The sequence below is a fragment of the Heloderma suspectum genome, chromosome 5, assembly GCF_057233095.1.
Source record: "Heloderma suspectum isolate Gila_16-S chromosome 5, 16-S_ref, whole genome shotgun sequence".
NCBI classification, from domain to species: domain Eukaryota; kingdom Metazoa; phylum Chordata; class Lepidosauria; order Squamata; family Helodermatidae; genus Heloderma; species Heloderma suspectum.
This window is the reverse complement of record NC_139462.1, coordinates 95,205,757-95,221,163: the sequence shown is the minus strand read 5'-3', so window position 1 is coordinate 95,221,163 and position 15,407 is coordinate 95,205,757. Positions and strand designations below refer to the sequence as shown.

The window sequence follows — 15,407 nt, the reverse complement described above, 5'->3', positions numbered from 1 at the left end:
TTGATTTTAACAATTGATACTACTACTCCAGTATAATCCTTACCTTCTGCTTCTTTTTGTAAACGTAAAACCATTTCTTCAATTTCATCCTTTACCTCTTCTTTTGGAGGCAGAATCCCCAACTCTCTTAATTTGTCATTCCATTCTGTATCTTCATTTGGATCCTTTTGAAATAGAAGCCGAAAATATCGCCAGGAGAGCTGCTGGTGCAACAATGCTTTTCTGCCCCTTCCTCCTCCTTAGAGTCCCTGAAAAGCCAGTTTTGAGGGGACCCTCTGGAATGGTATGGAATGTGATGGGGGGGGGCAGCAAGAGGACAGGGAAATCAGCAGAAACCAGAGGGGCATGATGAGCAAGCATCTCCCACTTGCACAAACACAAGTTTGGATCCAAGCCTCCGCTGAGTGACTAGGGGCACGTGCTTTGTATATACAAGGGTCCCAGTTTCAGTCCCCAGCATTTCCTGTCTGAAACCCTGGATTTCTTGTCTGAAATCTTTGCTGCTTCTCCTGGTTTGGCATGGGCAAGCAGGGACAGCTTTCCCTGGAAAAGACAGTGGTGGGAAAGATTTCGCCTAAATTTATGCTACCCAAACTCTAGGTGGAGTTTGGAATGCCCTCTTCTTGGAGGCCCAGTTGGCGCAGACATTGGTCCCATTTCGGCGACAAGTTAAAACATGGGTTTTTACCTAAGCCTTTGAGGGCTAACTGCATTCCCTAAAGTAGCACACTGCTTTAACTGTTTTATTGTTTTAGAGTTGAATTGGTATTAGATTGTTTAATGATTTAATATGTTTTTAGCTGTTTAAATTATGTATTATTTTATATGGTTTAAATTGATTTTATCTGTACGCTGCCCTGAGATCTTAACGATATAGGGCAGGATACAAATGTTATAAATAAATAAATAAATAAATAAATAAATACAATACAATACAATACAATACAATAGGTCTGTTTCCCACCTCCCAGCTGAGCAGTGCAGAGCAGAGAAAGCTGCTCCAGCTGGTCCAGGGACTACAGAAGCAAGCAAGCTCCCAGAGAGCGAGCGACCAGAGCGAGCGAACAGGGGGAGAAAACAGGAGTTGGCCAGGGGAGGTCAAGGGGGAGGCCTAACTTTTTTTTCCCTTGTAACACACTTCCACACCAGTGGGACTCCGCTTTTAACCTCTAGTGAGTAGAGGAGCAGGCACAGGCTAGTCTAGAACAATCAGAAAGCTAGACACAAAAACAGAATAGAGGCTATAGAAGGACAAGACTCTCCAGTGGTGGTGACCTGCAAGGTGTGTGCAATGTTTGTTTTCTTGCCTGAGAACAACATGGCCTACACCTGCAACAAGTGCAAGTTGATCACGCTGCTGGAAGAAAAAGTAAGTGGACTGGAGCGGCGACTGTCGACCCTCCAGGAAATAAGAGAACACGAAGAGTTCTTGGATAGAATGGGGGAACTTCTTCACTCGCAGCAAAGTGAAGACCAGAAGCTTGAAGAGCAACAGCAAGCTGAGGCAGAAGTGGGAAATGCTGAGGCGAGGAAAAATGGAGTAGAGGATACTCCTTGGAAAAGGGTGACAGGAGAAGAAGAACTAGACGCCACTCTGCATCAGTGGAAGCAGTGGAGCTGTGGAAATGATTCCAGATACTTGAGGATGAGACTGGAGGACAGCCTGCAGAGGAAGAATCACAGGGGAACCTGCATGAGAGTGAACAAGAGGCTGAAGGTCAGTCAAGCAGAGGCAATGAAACCCAGGCTTACAACAAGAAGAGGAGAAGAGTAGTAGCAGTGGGAGACTCCTTGTTGCGTGGGATCGAAACCCAAGTATATCGCGAAGACCTGTGGACTCACCAGGTCTCCCAGGAGGACAGATTAGAGATGTGACTGAAAGGTTGCCTGCACTCATAAAGCCCATTGACAGGTATCCCTTTCTTCCCATCCATGTGGGAACAAATGATACTGCCAAATGGAGCACCGAAGAAATCATGTCAGACTTTGAAGCCTTGGGAAGGAAACTCAAGAACTTTGGGGCTCAGATAGTTTTCTCATCCATCCTTCCAGTAGTTAGAAGAGGGCTAGAAAGGGAAAGAAAAATACTCCAGGTGAATGACTGGCTACGAAGGTGGTGCTGGCACAAAAGATTTGGATTCTGGGACCACGGGCTATACTTCCTAGAAGATGGGCTGTTGGCAAGGTACGAGTTGCACCTCACAAAGGATGGGAAGAATGTGTTTGGCAACAGCATGAAGAAATTCATCAGGAGGGCTTTAAACTGAACCCTACGGGGAAGGGAGACATAAAGTTGGGGTAACAATGGATGAAGGCTCATGCACTGCAACAGAGACAGCAGCTCTAATAGCGCCCAATAATAGTCTTCAGACACATGTAGGAAGAAAGCCAGACTACAAAGCACATGGTCCTCAATGTCTATATACTAATGCCCAGAGTATGGGAAACAAACAGAACAAACTTGAACTCTTAATACAAGAGGGAAATTATGACTTGATAGGTATAACGAAGACTGGAATACAGCAATTGAAGGATATAACTTGTTCAAGAAGAACAGGAGAAACAGAAAGGGAGGAGGGGTTGCACTGTATGTGAAAAATACATATCTCTGCACAGAAATACAGGAGGATGAGCTTGGTAGCCCCATCGAGAGCATCTGGATCAAAATAAATGGAGCAAAGAATAAAAGGAACCTGGTGGTCGGAGTCTACTACCGGCCACCCAATCAAGGAGAAGACGAGGATGAAACTTTTGAAAAGCAAATAGCCAATGTTTTAAGGAAGCATGATGTAGTAGTAATGGGGGACTTCAATTTCCCCAATATTTGTTGGGAGACAAATTCTGCAAAACATGGCCCCTCCAGGAAATTCCTGACTTGTGTGGCGGATAACTTCCTCCTACAGAAAGTAGAGGAAGGAACTAGAGGATCGGCTGTCCTTGACTTGAACCTAACCAACAGAGATGATTTAGTGGATAAAGTAGCAGTTACAGGAACTCTGGGGGAAAGCGATCATGTTGTAGTTCTTGGTTCTAAGGGAAGGGAAAGCCAAGTGTAGTCAAACGCGTACCCTGGATTTTAGGAAAGCTGATTTTAATAAACTCAGAACAATGATCAGTAAGGTCCCATGGCAAGCGACTCTAATGAGAAAAGGAGTCCAAGATGGGTGGGAGCTTTTAAAAAAGGAAATTCTCAAGGCACAATCACAAACAATTCCAACAAGAAGAAAAGGTGGAAGACAACAGAAGAAGCCAATGTGGCTTCACAAAAAGCTTAGAGATGACCTGAAAACAAAAAAGGACACATATAGGAAGTGGAAAGAAGGCCAAGCAACAAAGGAAGAGTACAGGCAAGTAGCACAGAATTGCAGGGATGGCGTCAGGAAGGCTAAAGCTGAGAACGAGCTGAGATTAGCGAGGGATGCTAAAAGCAACAAAAAGGCTGTCTTCAGCTACGTGCAAAGTAAAAGACAGAGGAAAGAAATGGTTGTTTAGCTATTAAGTAAGGATGGAAAAATTATAACAGATGACAAAGAAAAGGTAGAGGTACTCAATTCCTACTTTGGCTCAGTCTTCTCCAAAAAGAGGGTCTATGAGCCCCCTGGCAAAGGCGAAGTACAGGCTGAAGGGGCAGGATTGCAGCTTGAGATCGATAGGCACATGGTCAAGGAACACCTAATTACTTTGAATGAGTTCAAATTTCCAGGGCCAGATGAACTGCATCCTAGAGTAATAAAGGAACTGGCAGAAGAACTCTCAGAACCACTGTGTATTCTCTTTGAGCAATCATGGAGGACAGGGGAAGTGCCAGATGACTGGAGGAGGGCTAATGTTGTCCCTATCTTCAAAAAGGGTAAAAAGGAGGAACCTGGGAACTACAGACCAGTCAGTCTGACATCAATCCCTGGGAAAATTCTGGAGCAGATTATAAAGCAATCCAGCTGTAAGCACCTTGAAAACAATGCAGTGATTACTCGAAGCCAACATGGCTTTGTCAGGAAGAAATCCTGCCAGACGAATCTGATCTCATTTTTTGATCAAGTAACCTCCCTCGTGGACCGTGGGAATGCTGTAGACATCATATACCTCGACTTCAGCAAAGCTTTCGACAAAGTGCCCCATGATATCCTGATGAGCAAACTAGCTCAAAGTGGGCTAGATGAAACAACGATCCGGTGGATCCACAGTTGGCTACAGAATCGGACTCAAAGAGTGCTTATCAATGGGACGTTCTCCAGCTGGGGAGAGGTAACGAGTGGGGTACCGCAGGGCTCAGTCCTGGGCCCAGTGCTCTTCAACATTTGTATTAATGACTTGGAGGAGGAGGTGCAGGGAATGCTGATCAAATTTGCAGATGACACAAAATTGGGCAGGATAGCTAATACCTTGGAAGATAGAAACAAAATTCAAAGTGATCTGGATAGACTGGAGCGCTGGGCAGAAAACAACAGAATTACATTTAATAGGGATAAATGCCAAGTTCTGCACCTAGGAAAAAGAAACCAAATGCACAGTTACAAGATGGGGGATACGTAGCTCAACAACACTACAAGCGAGAAGCATCTTGGAATTGTTGTCGATCACAAGCTGAATATGAACCAACAAAGTGATGTGGCTGCAAAAAAGGCAAATGCCATTTTGGGCTGCATTAATAGAAGCATAGCTTCCAAATCCCGGGAAGTACTAGCTCCCCTCTACTCAGCACTGGTTAGGCCTCATCTGGAGTACTGTGTCCAGTTCTGGGCACCACATTTTAAGAAGGATGCAGACAAACTGGAGAGGGTTCAGAGGAGGGCAACAAAGATGATCAGGGGACTGGAAACAAAGCCCTATGAAGAGAGACTGAAAGAACTGGGCATGTTTAGCCTTGAGAAGAGAAGACTGAGGGGAGATACGATAGTGCTCTTCAAGTACTTGAAAGGTTGTCACAGAGAGGAAGGCCAGGAACTCTTATCGATCATCCCATACTGCAGGACATGGAATAATGGGCTCAAGTTACAGGAAGCCAGATTCTGGCTGAACATCAGGAAAAACTTCCTGACAGTTAGAGCAATACGACAATGGAACCAATTACCTAGGGAGGTGGTGGGCTCTCCCACACTGGAGGCATTCAAGACGAGACTGGACAGCCATCTGTCAGGGATGCTCTGACTTGGATTCCTGCATTGAGCAGGGGATTGGACTCGAAGGCCTTGTAGGCCCCTTTCAACACTACTATTCTATGATTCTATGATTCTAGGTGGTAACTAGGTAAAAGACACATCTTGCTTGACCAGGCTGTCGGTGCCCCTTCACCTTAGGCAGTTATTTGCTCCTATCCTACGGAGATAGATTTGCTACAGTTATCCCCTCTTGCAACATCCAGGTTAGATCACTGCAATGTGTCCTGCATTTCCATTGCAGTATTAGTGGTAGATAATAATGCAGGATTGTGCTCTTTTAACATACTTCTGGTAACTGTTTCCAAATGTCAAATCCTCTTCAGAAATTCTCAGTGAATTCAATTCCTCCCCTTACCTGCACTTTTTGCAACCATACCCAGAGGAAAGGCATAACAGGGGAGAACCATGGAAACGGAATGAGAAGCGCTTTCTGGTTATATCTGGATTTTAATAAAATCGCTTTGGTCCATCAGGGGCACACAAAGCAAGAAAAGCAGAACATACACTACCTGAAAACCCACTTTCATGGGTCATACAGCATTTGAAATCCCCATACTTCTGGGTTGGGTGGGCAGAGGAGAACTTAACATCATCAGCCCAGTAAGTGCTGCTCATCAAATGAGAGAGGCTTGTTCCTCACCTCTGTCCATGCTCCCCTGCTCAGGGAAGTTTACGGGAAGCTCTGAATTAAGCACCTATAGTTTACCCCACATCTCTTCCCTTTCATCCACCATTGGGATATTGTGAAAGATTAAATGATTCTGTGCTATTGTGAATGGGAAAAACAGGCTACATAATCTGAATGGGTGAAGCAGCTACTCCGGTATTGTGAATGCCTGAAATTGCACAACTGCGCTATTGTGAATAGAAAACACAAGCTACATACTGTGAATGGGTGAAGCAGTTACTCCACTATTTTGGATGCCTGAAATTGTGCAACTGCACTATTCTGAATGGGAAAAAGAGGCTAGATATTGTGAATGGGAAAGCAGCCCTACTGCAAAAGGGGAAAAAGAGGGAATGAGGGGAAATGAGGGGAGAAGGGGGCAGCCTCACCCCTTGACCAAGGCACTGCCAGGTCACAGCCAGGTCATAGAAATAGCCACACCCAAGATTTAATGTGTGGGGATGGGGGCACACAGCAGCGGAACTACGAGGGACCTGCATTTAAGGAAAAAAAGACACACTAAAAGAATTTTCTGAAAATCCTGTTCTAGAGGGAAGCTGTGGGGTTGCTGCAGATTGGTGGTAGATTGGTGGTAGCGTCATCTGTCACAAACAACCCTGATGTGCTGCCACTCCGCACTAAATTGGCTGTGTAGACTGGGCTTTGATGAATGTCATTGATTGGAATGCAACAGGCAAAAGAAGGGGGTGGGGAGACCCTTACTCACACCCTTCAATGCATGGATGGGCATGCACACTTTATGTGATACTAGCAGAAGAGGGCCTTCAAGATGATTAGAGAAAGGATGGGCTTGATGATGTGTCAGTACCTTCTGGATGCATGATTTTATGATATTGATTCATTACAGCAGTACAATTTGTTATTGTTAAATGGACTGAAAGGAGTAATTTAACTGATCATCTAACTAAAGCAGTCTTCCCCAATTTCTTGCCCTCCAGATGTTTCTGACTAAAACTCCCAGCATTCTTAAGTGTTGACCATGCTGGCTAGGGCTGAGTGGAGTTGCTAGAAAATAGTTTGGACACTACCTGTAATCTACAATCATTTCAGTCATTCTCCTTTGGAGAAATGTTATTTGTGAAGAAGAGTTTGCAGAAATTATGCAGCTAGTCAAAGCTCTAGTTAGGAGATAAATTAAATCAGAGGCAATTGCCTGTTTTTTGTCTCTTCAAATAAAAATTCATACGTCTTCTCTTGAATGCTGAAATCAGATTACTTTGAGATAAAATACGGCTTCCCATAACTAAAGGTGCAGTAGGCTTTAAAGATAAAAGCATAGCTGGGTATTTAAATCCTAGGATTTAGAAACTATTAAAGAGTCTTCAGTTAAGCGTGCACTGGAAACTATGTAGAAGAGCACGCAGGTGAGACAGTCTCAGCACTATCAAAGGAAACGTGTGGTTGACTGAATATGGTAGCTGAACAAACTCTGTGGATTGGATAACTATAAATGCAAATTAGACCTGCAACAAAATGGTGCAGTGTGGAGTGCTCCTGTTCAAGGTTCCAGCCAGCCATGCCCCCTTCCAGGTCACTCCATTCCCCCTCTCCCATTTCCCCCAGAAATACATCAGCATTCCATGCTCAGTGAACATGCTCAGTCCTCATTGGGCTATATTGGGTGAGGGGGATTCCTTCTCTTAAAAGAATTGTACTTCTACCATGGGGTTCCGAGCTTGCAAATATGTCCCTCGTGTGTGGATGGTGCCATTGTGACTACATGAGGATCGACATTCAGATAATAAGTTCACAATTTGTATATAGCTGGGGTGGGGATCCTCAAACTCAGGGGCCAAACCTGGCTCTCTTGGGGTCCCAAGCTGGCCCTCTGGGCTTCCCCAAAGTGCCACGATGCTTTCCCCAACCACCTATCTTTTGCTGGTTTTTCCAGCTTTTGTGCATTTTCCCCCATTCTAAAAGGTTGAAAAGCCTCTCCAAAAGTTTAGTTATTGGCAGCAAGCGCTTTTAGCTACCATACGCAGGTATTTCTTGTATTTTCAGCTCTGCCTCTTTTGCCTTTGGCCCCACCCATCCCTGGACTGTGGCCCCAGGAGCTTCTTCGAAACTGAATTTGGCCCTCAGGCTGAAGGAGGTTCCCAACCCTTGAGATACAGGATAAAAATATGTAAAGCCATATGATAACCTAGAGTCAAAGTAGAGTGGACATCCTGCATTTTAAGGAACTTTTAAACATCCATCCAGTCTAGCCTATGGCACATGTGCTTTTGTAGATATGGGTACTTGCATATTTCAATGAATTGAGCTTGTAGTGGTTACACTGCTCAATGTTTTCACTAAATTAACAATAATTGCAGCATATCTGCACCTCTTTCAAATCTCTAATTGTCACCCACCCAGGAATCCTGAATTTGTAATTATATGAATGGACTAGGGACTGCAATGGCCACTGCTGCTGGGAGCTGTCCCAATACACTATAAAAGTATTATTTTCCCAGAAAAGGTGCCGCCCTATTTGTCCTCTGTCAGCCCATATGAGTTGAGATGGCTTCTGGCTAAATGCAGACTGAATCCTCTGCAGCTGATGGAGGTGAAGGCGCACTGTAGGGTTCACCATGGTGCGAAAGGATACTGCCCAGTTTGCTGTCCCAAGACAGAGGACATGGTACACTTTTTAACGGAATGTAGAACTGAGGAAGCAATATCTTGAGCCCTTAACAGTTGGGTCCAGTAACAAATCTTCTCTAAGTATAACTCTATTATTACTGGCTGGTACAGATTACTATACGTCTTGCAGGACTGCCAAGTTTGTCCAATGGGTTTGGGAGAAATGAAAATTATTGACTGGCATAGAAAATTAAGCCTGCTAATATATTATAATAGGTTAATAAATATTGTCTAGACTTTATGAACTGTTTTAATAGTCCCCTATGAAATGTTTTAATTAGCTTTGTGATAATCGTCCTCCTTAATATTTCTTATTTTGGTGTCAGTTTTTGTTTAAGAGGGGCGTTTTATTATGTTTCTGTATGCGTATGGCCTGATTGGTTAATAAGCAATAAACTGAACTGAATGGACTAGGGATTTCTCTGACAGAAAATTCTCAATGTCCTGACCACAGTACAGTTCCCAGGATGAGGGAGACAGGGGAGCCAATATAATTAAACTAGTATAAAAACAGTGAAACTTTGCAGTGTAGATAATGTGCCCTATATCTGTTTAGGAATTTTAATTCCCACAAGGAATGTGTCACAAGGAATGTATTTGCAGAACCATTGTGGGTGGCCCAGCTGGGCCACCCATTGTTATGGTTGGCAACACCATGTTGCACTTTTTCTCATAGGGGCGAAAAGTCAGTTTTGGGGGCATAACTAAGCTCTCCATTGTCCAGTCTGCCCCAAATTTTGCATGCAGATACCTATGTAATTTTCTAGCAGATTAGCTAAGGTTGGGGCATGACGAAGCTTATTATGGGATGTTATATGGGAAAAGGGTTCATCCTTTGTGTAGGGCCTCATGGACAGAAGTTAAAGTTGCCTTTTGAGATATAGGTCCTTGGGGAATTCTTCTAGTGCATACACCATGGTAGAACTTTTTTTTTTGGAGTGTGAAAATTTGAGAAAAAGAGTGAAAAGGTGTGACCAACTGCCTGTTGTATGAAATGCGGATAGAAAGCTGTCAGATTTGCCAGGCTGGGAGATGGGCCAACTAGCTGGGAGGCTGAAATCCAGCAAGCTCCATCAAGGATTGGGATAGATATGAGGTTCCCTCCAAAAAAACCCATTTGTTTGTATCGAGGGAAGTCAGTTGGAGCCTTCTGAATGTTCTCACAGAGCTGTGGCATGCTGGCAGAGGGGGGTGGGATTTAAAGGGGCCCTCAGGAGCCCATAGCAGAGCAGCTTGGTCCAGGTCAATCAATCAAGGCAGGGCGATTAAAGGGCCTGTGCCTTGCCCCTGCAGAAGGGTGGTTGATCTGCACTTTTTGCTTCCTTGGTTGTTGTGACTGAATAAATAGGGGTTAAGGGAATGCATTTAAGTCTGTGTTGCCACATTTTGTAAAAATGTATTTGGGCTTGATGTGTGTGTGTGTGGGGGGGAGGGATTTACAAATTGATAAATGCTTACGTGTGTGTTTATATATAGTGCTTGGTGCGGGTGGATTCTGTCTTTAATATAAATCCTTTTCAATGCATGGCGCTGCAACTTAAGGTGACACTTATTCTACACATTGGCATTATTTGCTTGTGTGTGCCAAGTGCTCACTGAATTCAGTTGTATTTACTCCCATGCAAGCATGTGTGTGAGAGAGAGAGAAATAGGGTTTTTCCCGCCCCACTCCCTTACTTTCAGTGTTGGAGAAGCCAGTTCTACTAGAAATTGTTTTATCTGTACTGTTACTCTGCATACATTGGGGGGGGGAGGGGTTGATGGCTTGAACTGTTTGTAAATTTGGGCCTGAAATTCATTTTGTTTTGCTGTGTAATGCATCTGAGTCACACTGTGAGCATGTGGTTTTAAAAATCCCCTTTTTCCTTTTGGTGGTGCAAATTAATACATTGTTGTTGTTGTTCAGTCGTTAAGTCATGTCCGACTCTTCGTAACCCCATGGACGATAGCACGCCAGGCCTTCCTGTCCTGCGCTGTCTCCCGGGGCGTGCTCAAGTCCGTATTCATTGCATCGGTGATGCTATCTAGCCATCCCATCCTCTGCTGTCCCCTTCTCCTTTTGCCTTCAGTCTTTCCCAGCATCAGGGTCTTTTCCAGAGAGTTTTCTCTTCTCATTAGGTGGCCAAAATATTTGAGTTTCAGCTTCAGTATCTGTCCTTCCAATGAGCACTCAGGGTTGATTTCCTTTAGGATTGACTGATTGGACCTCCTTGCAGTCCAGGGCACTCGTAAGAGTCTTCTCCAGAACCACAGTTCGAAAGCATCAATTCTTTGGCGCTCAGCCTTCCGTATAGTCCAGCTCTCACAGCCATACGTTGAACTGGGAAAACCATAGCTTTGATTATACGAATCTTTGTCGGCAAGGTGATGTCTCTGCTTCTTACTATGATGTCTAGGTGTGCCATAGCTTTCCTCCCAAGGAGCAAGCGTCTTTTAATTTCATGGCTACAGTCACCATCTGCGGTGATCTTGGAGCACAAGAAAGTAAAATCTGTCACTGCTTCCATTTCTTCTCCTTCTATATGCCAGGAAGTGATGGGGCCAGATGCCATGATCTTCGTTTTTTTAATGTTGAGTTTCAAACCAGCTTTTGCACTCTCCACTTTCACCCTCAACAAGAGGCTCTTTAGATCCTCTTCGCTTTCTGCCATTAGGGTGATATCGTCTGTGTATCTGAGGTTGTTGATAATTCTCCTGGCACTCTTAATTCTGACCTGTGATTCATCCAACCCGACGTTTCTCGTGATGTACTCTGCATATAAATTAAATAAGCAGGGTGACAATATACAGCCTTGTCATACTCCTTTCCCAATTTTCAACCAATCAGTTGTTCCGTGTCTGGTTCTTACTGCTGCTTCTTGACTCTCGTACAGGTTTCTCAGGAGACAGGTAAGGTGGTCTGGTAATCCCATCTCTTTCAGAATTTGCCAGAGTTTGTTGTGATCCACACAAAGGCTTTAGCGTAGTCAATGAAGCAGAAATAGACGTTTTTCTGGAATTCTCTTGCTTTCTCCATGATCCAGCGAAAGTTGGTGATTTGATCTCTAGTTCCTCTGCCTCTTTGAAACCCCGCTTGTACTTCTGGTAGTTCTCGGTTCACATGCTGCTGAAGCCTAGCTTGTAGGATTTTGAGCATCACCTTGCTGGCATGTGAAATGAGCGCAATTGTGCGGTAGTTTGAACACTCTTTGGTGTTGCCCTTCTTTGGAATTGGAATGTAAACTGACCTTTTCCAGTCCTGTGGCCACTGTTGAGTGTTCCAAATTTGTTGGCATATTGAGTGCAGCACTTTAACGGCATCATCTTTTAGGATTTTAAATAGCTCAGCTGGAAGACTGTCATCTCCACTAGCTTTGTTAGTTTCCTAAGGAAACTAACAGTTAGTTTCCTAATGCTTCCTAAGGCCCACCTGACTTCACTCTCTAGGATATCCGGCTCAAGTTCAGTGACTGCACTATCATGGCTATCAGGGACATTAAGATCTTTCCTGTATAGTTCTTCTGTGTATTCTTTCCACCTCTTCTTAATCTCATCTGCTTCTGTTAGGTTCCTGCCTTCTTTGTCCTTTATCATGCCAGTCTTTGCACAAAACGTTCCCTTGATATCTCCGATTTTCTTGAAGAGATCTCTAGTCTTTCCCATTCTGTTGTTTTCCTCGATTTCTTTGCATTGTTCATTTAAGAAGGCCTTCTTGTCTCTCCTTGCTATTCTCTGGAACTCTGCATTCAGTTGGATATATCTTCCCCTTTCTCCCTTGCTTTTCGCTTCCCTTCTTTCCTCAGCTACTTGTAAAGCCTCCTCAGACAGCCATTTGGCTTTCTTGCATTTCTTTTTCTTTGGGATGGATTTCGTTGCTGCCTCCTGAACAATGTTACGGACCTCCATCCATAGTTCCTCAGGCACTCTGTCTATCAGGTTTAATCCCCCAAATCTATTCCTCCCCTCCACTGTATATGCATAAGGGATATGATTTAGGTCATACCTGGTTTAGTGGTTTTCCCTATGTTCTTCAATTTAAGCCGAAATTTTGCAATAAGAAGCTCATGATCTGAGCCACAGTTAGCTCCAGGTCTTATTTTTACTGACTGTATAGAGCTTCTCTATCTTTGGCTGCAAAGTACATAATCAATCTGAACCCTGGGATTATGTAACCCAAACCCTATGTTAGTTATTAACTCTTAATTGCCTGCTACCTCAGTTTGCCTGTGTGTGAAATGGGTTTCCTGGTCTCCCATCTCCCATTAATTTAAATCTTGGAGAAGTGGGCTTGTCTACAAATGCCTTTCTTGTGTTGTAAATTGGGGTATGTTTTTAAGCCACTCTAAAAAAAGAAGCAGCCTGCTCACTGTTGATTCTATGAACTTAGCATGCTGTGTTTCTGTAACCCAAACTCACTCTCTCTTGCAGTCATTGACTTTGTCTGCTGCCTTAGTTTGCCTGCATGTGAAATGGGATTCTTCCTCTCCCCTCACCCCGCATTACTTTCAATAAGTGGGCTCTGCCACAAACTGCTTTCTCTGTGTTGTTATTCTGGAAAAATATGGTGGTGGGTGGGTTTTGAAATATGTAGCAAAAGGCTTGTGTATACCAAAATAGGTGCCCTTAGGTCCACCTCCAGTGGCCCCCTTGGGTCCACCTCCAGTTAGATTGGCCACAAGCCTCCACTCCAACTGCACCCCCACCAGCCTAGAGTCCCCAACCAAGCTCCCCCAAGACCCTCTACCCCTAGTACAAGCCCCCACCCCTGATACCCATCCCTGACATGAGCCCTGACCCCAGACACCCATCCCTAGCATGAGCCCCTACCCAGCAGACTCAGACATGAGCTCCTCCCCAAATCGCTGTCCCCAGCCTGAAGCCCCCACCTCCAGGCCCAAGCCCTCACCCCCCGCGTGAACTATGTCTTGGAGGGGAAATCAATTGTGATTACAGTATTCTTCTGAGCAAACCCATTGTGTGGGGGTAGGCTGGTGTAACCCCATGGTCTAGGGGCTCCTTCACACTCAGCTTTTATCCTGGCATTGAGATTGCTTCTTCACAGAAGTTTGCTCTTTACAGGACACCGTGATCATTCAAGGCGTCTCCTGCACTAAATGCCCTTTGTTCCATTTTTAAATGGATCGTAGATAATGATCTATCAAATTACCCTGTTGTGTTCCGCTTCAGTTTCCTCCGGGAAAAGAGGAAAAGCAGCAAGAAGAGGAGCGAGATCAATGAAAGGTAATGGAAGACTCAGATATGGGGGGAAGGGGGTGGGGGAAAGGAAGCATGTGAAAAAGGGAGTCGTTTTGAGCCTGCATTTAAAACGGGAAGCAGAAAGCCCCACTTTAAATGCAGGATTTCAGGCTCGTGTAGAGGTGCCCTTAATGTGGGAAAATCTTTTACAACTCCAGTGTTGGTAAACACCAGCATCTCCATATCTTTCCTAACAAAACCTATGATATCGGTGGCAAAACCTATGGTGGTTTGTGAATTATGGTTGAACTGAACACACAAAAGCTGGGAAGTCATTTTTTTCAACCATAATGCCAGCTCCCTTTCAAACCACAATGCGCCTTGGGCAAAGGGACCAGCACACGTGTGGCAAGTGACAAAGGGCAGGAGCCCACTGGGATGCACATGTGGCTGTTGAACCAACAGAGCTCTGGGAACTCAGTCAACAGCCTGAGTGCTTGGACCTGTGAGATATTATGCATGCCAAGTCAGAGTTGCCCCCTCATGCCTGAGTGAAAACAGCTAGGGAAAACCAGAAGTACAGGGGCTAACAGTTTGGCACCTACAGCCTCCACCCCATATTCCACTTCCCATTTGTTCCACACACACACCCAACCTGTGCCACTATCAGCAGTGAAGGACATAACAGCTTGTGGCAGAGAGGAAGTTGGGATGTCATACCGGAATAGAGAGGAAAGCCAGTGCCCACCACAACACAACGTTAAGTTTGGCCTCCATTGGGCTGCAGCAGTACGGCAAGGTCAAACAGATCTCCCTCCGGCACAGCCTCCCCCCATTGTACCTGCCTATAGGGGTGCAGGAGTTAATTTCAGGCAGCTCCACTCACTAGCTACAATAGGTATCAGCTCATTGTTGATGTGAATAGGCTATCAGTGGCTGAAAATACATTTCTAGTGGCTGTTAATCCTGCAGCAGTGATTCAGCTCAATGAGAGGGGGGGCAAACTGTTAACCCTTGTGCTGCTGGTCACTGGCTCTCTCTTTATATCCCAACTTCCTCTCTGCTAGCCAGCACTCAGGCTGATAACCCCTTCGCTGCTACAGGACTATAGGCAGCTTGATCTTCAGGTACAGATGCAAACACCAAGAGATGCTTGATCAACATGAAATGAGGGGGCAAGCACTCAGGCTGTTGACTGATAGGCCAACATATGCCATACCACCCCACCTCTCTGACCTGCATGTTGGCTTGCTTGTGTGTAGCAAAGGCAAGCCCTTGTCATCTAGCTCGGTAGTACCCGTGAAAGATGAGGCCAGGTATGCATCCAGTTGGCCTGCTGAGTATGTAGATCAGCCAGCCAACTGCTTCAGAATATTGCTGTTCCGGAGAACATGTGGGAGGAGCTAACAGAATTACTACAAGATGCCAACTGCTGGCCAGAGCGTTCCATTTTCTTTGTAAATATCAAAGGCGAGTCTCAGTATGTGAAATTTAAGAAAAGTAGAAGTAGTTATATAAAAGCAATATAAAAATGAGTAAAGGTTGAATGGAATGAATTGTGCATGATGGTATTGCAGTCATGGTCATAGCAACCTCTTCCACATGTGTGATGAGTGTAATCGTTGAAGTTGCTCTTGATCTTTAAAATGAGAGATGTCATAGGGCCAAATCTTGCCTAGAAGTCCTTCCTGCAGCATGAAAACCTTTCCCAATTCCCTGAGATATGGTGGTATTTTGTAGTTACTTAGTGGAGAGAGAGA

General features: G+C 44.7%; 1 protein-coding gene across 1 annotated transcript in view; it reads right to left on the bottom strand.

Annotated features, from left to right (window-relative positions):
* Positions 1-14,908, bottom strand: part of PDCL2 (phosducin like 2) — a 31,389-nt gene extending 16,481 nt beyond the window's left edge. The window contains exons 1-2 of the mRNA XM_084860312.1: positions 14,884-14,908; positions 44-164 (exon numbers count right to left, since the gene is read on the bottom strand). Coding sequence (XP_084716438.1) covers positions 44-164; positions 14,884-14,889 — 127 coding nt within the window. The 5' untranslated portion in view covers positions 14,890-14,908. The remainder of the gene's footprint in view (positions 1-43; positions 165-14,883) is intronic.
* Between the last annotated feature and the right edge of the window lie 499 nt (positions 14,909-15,407).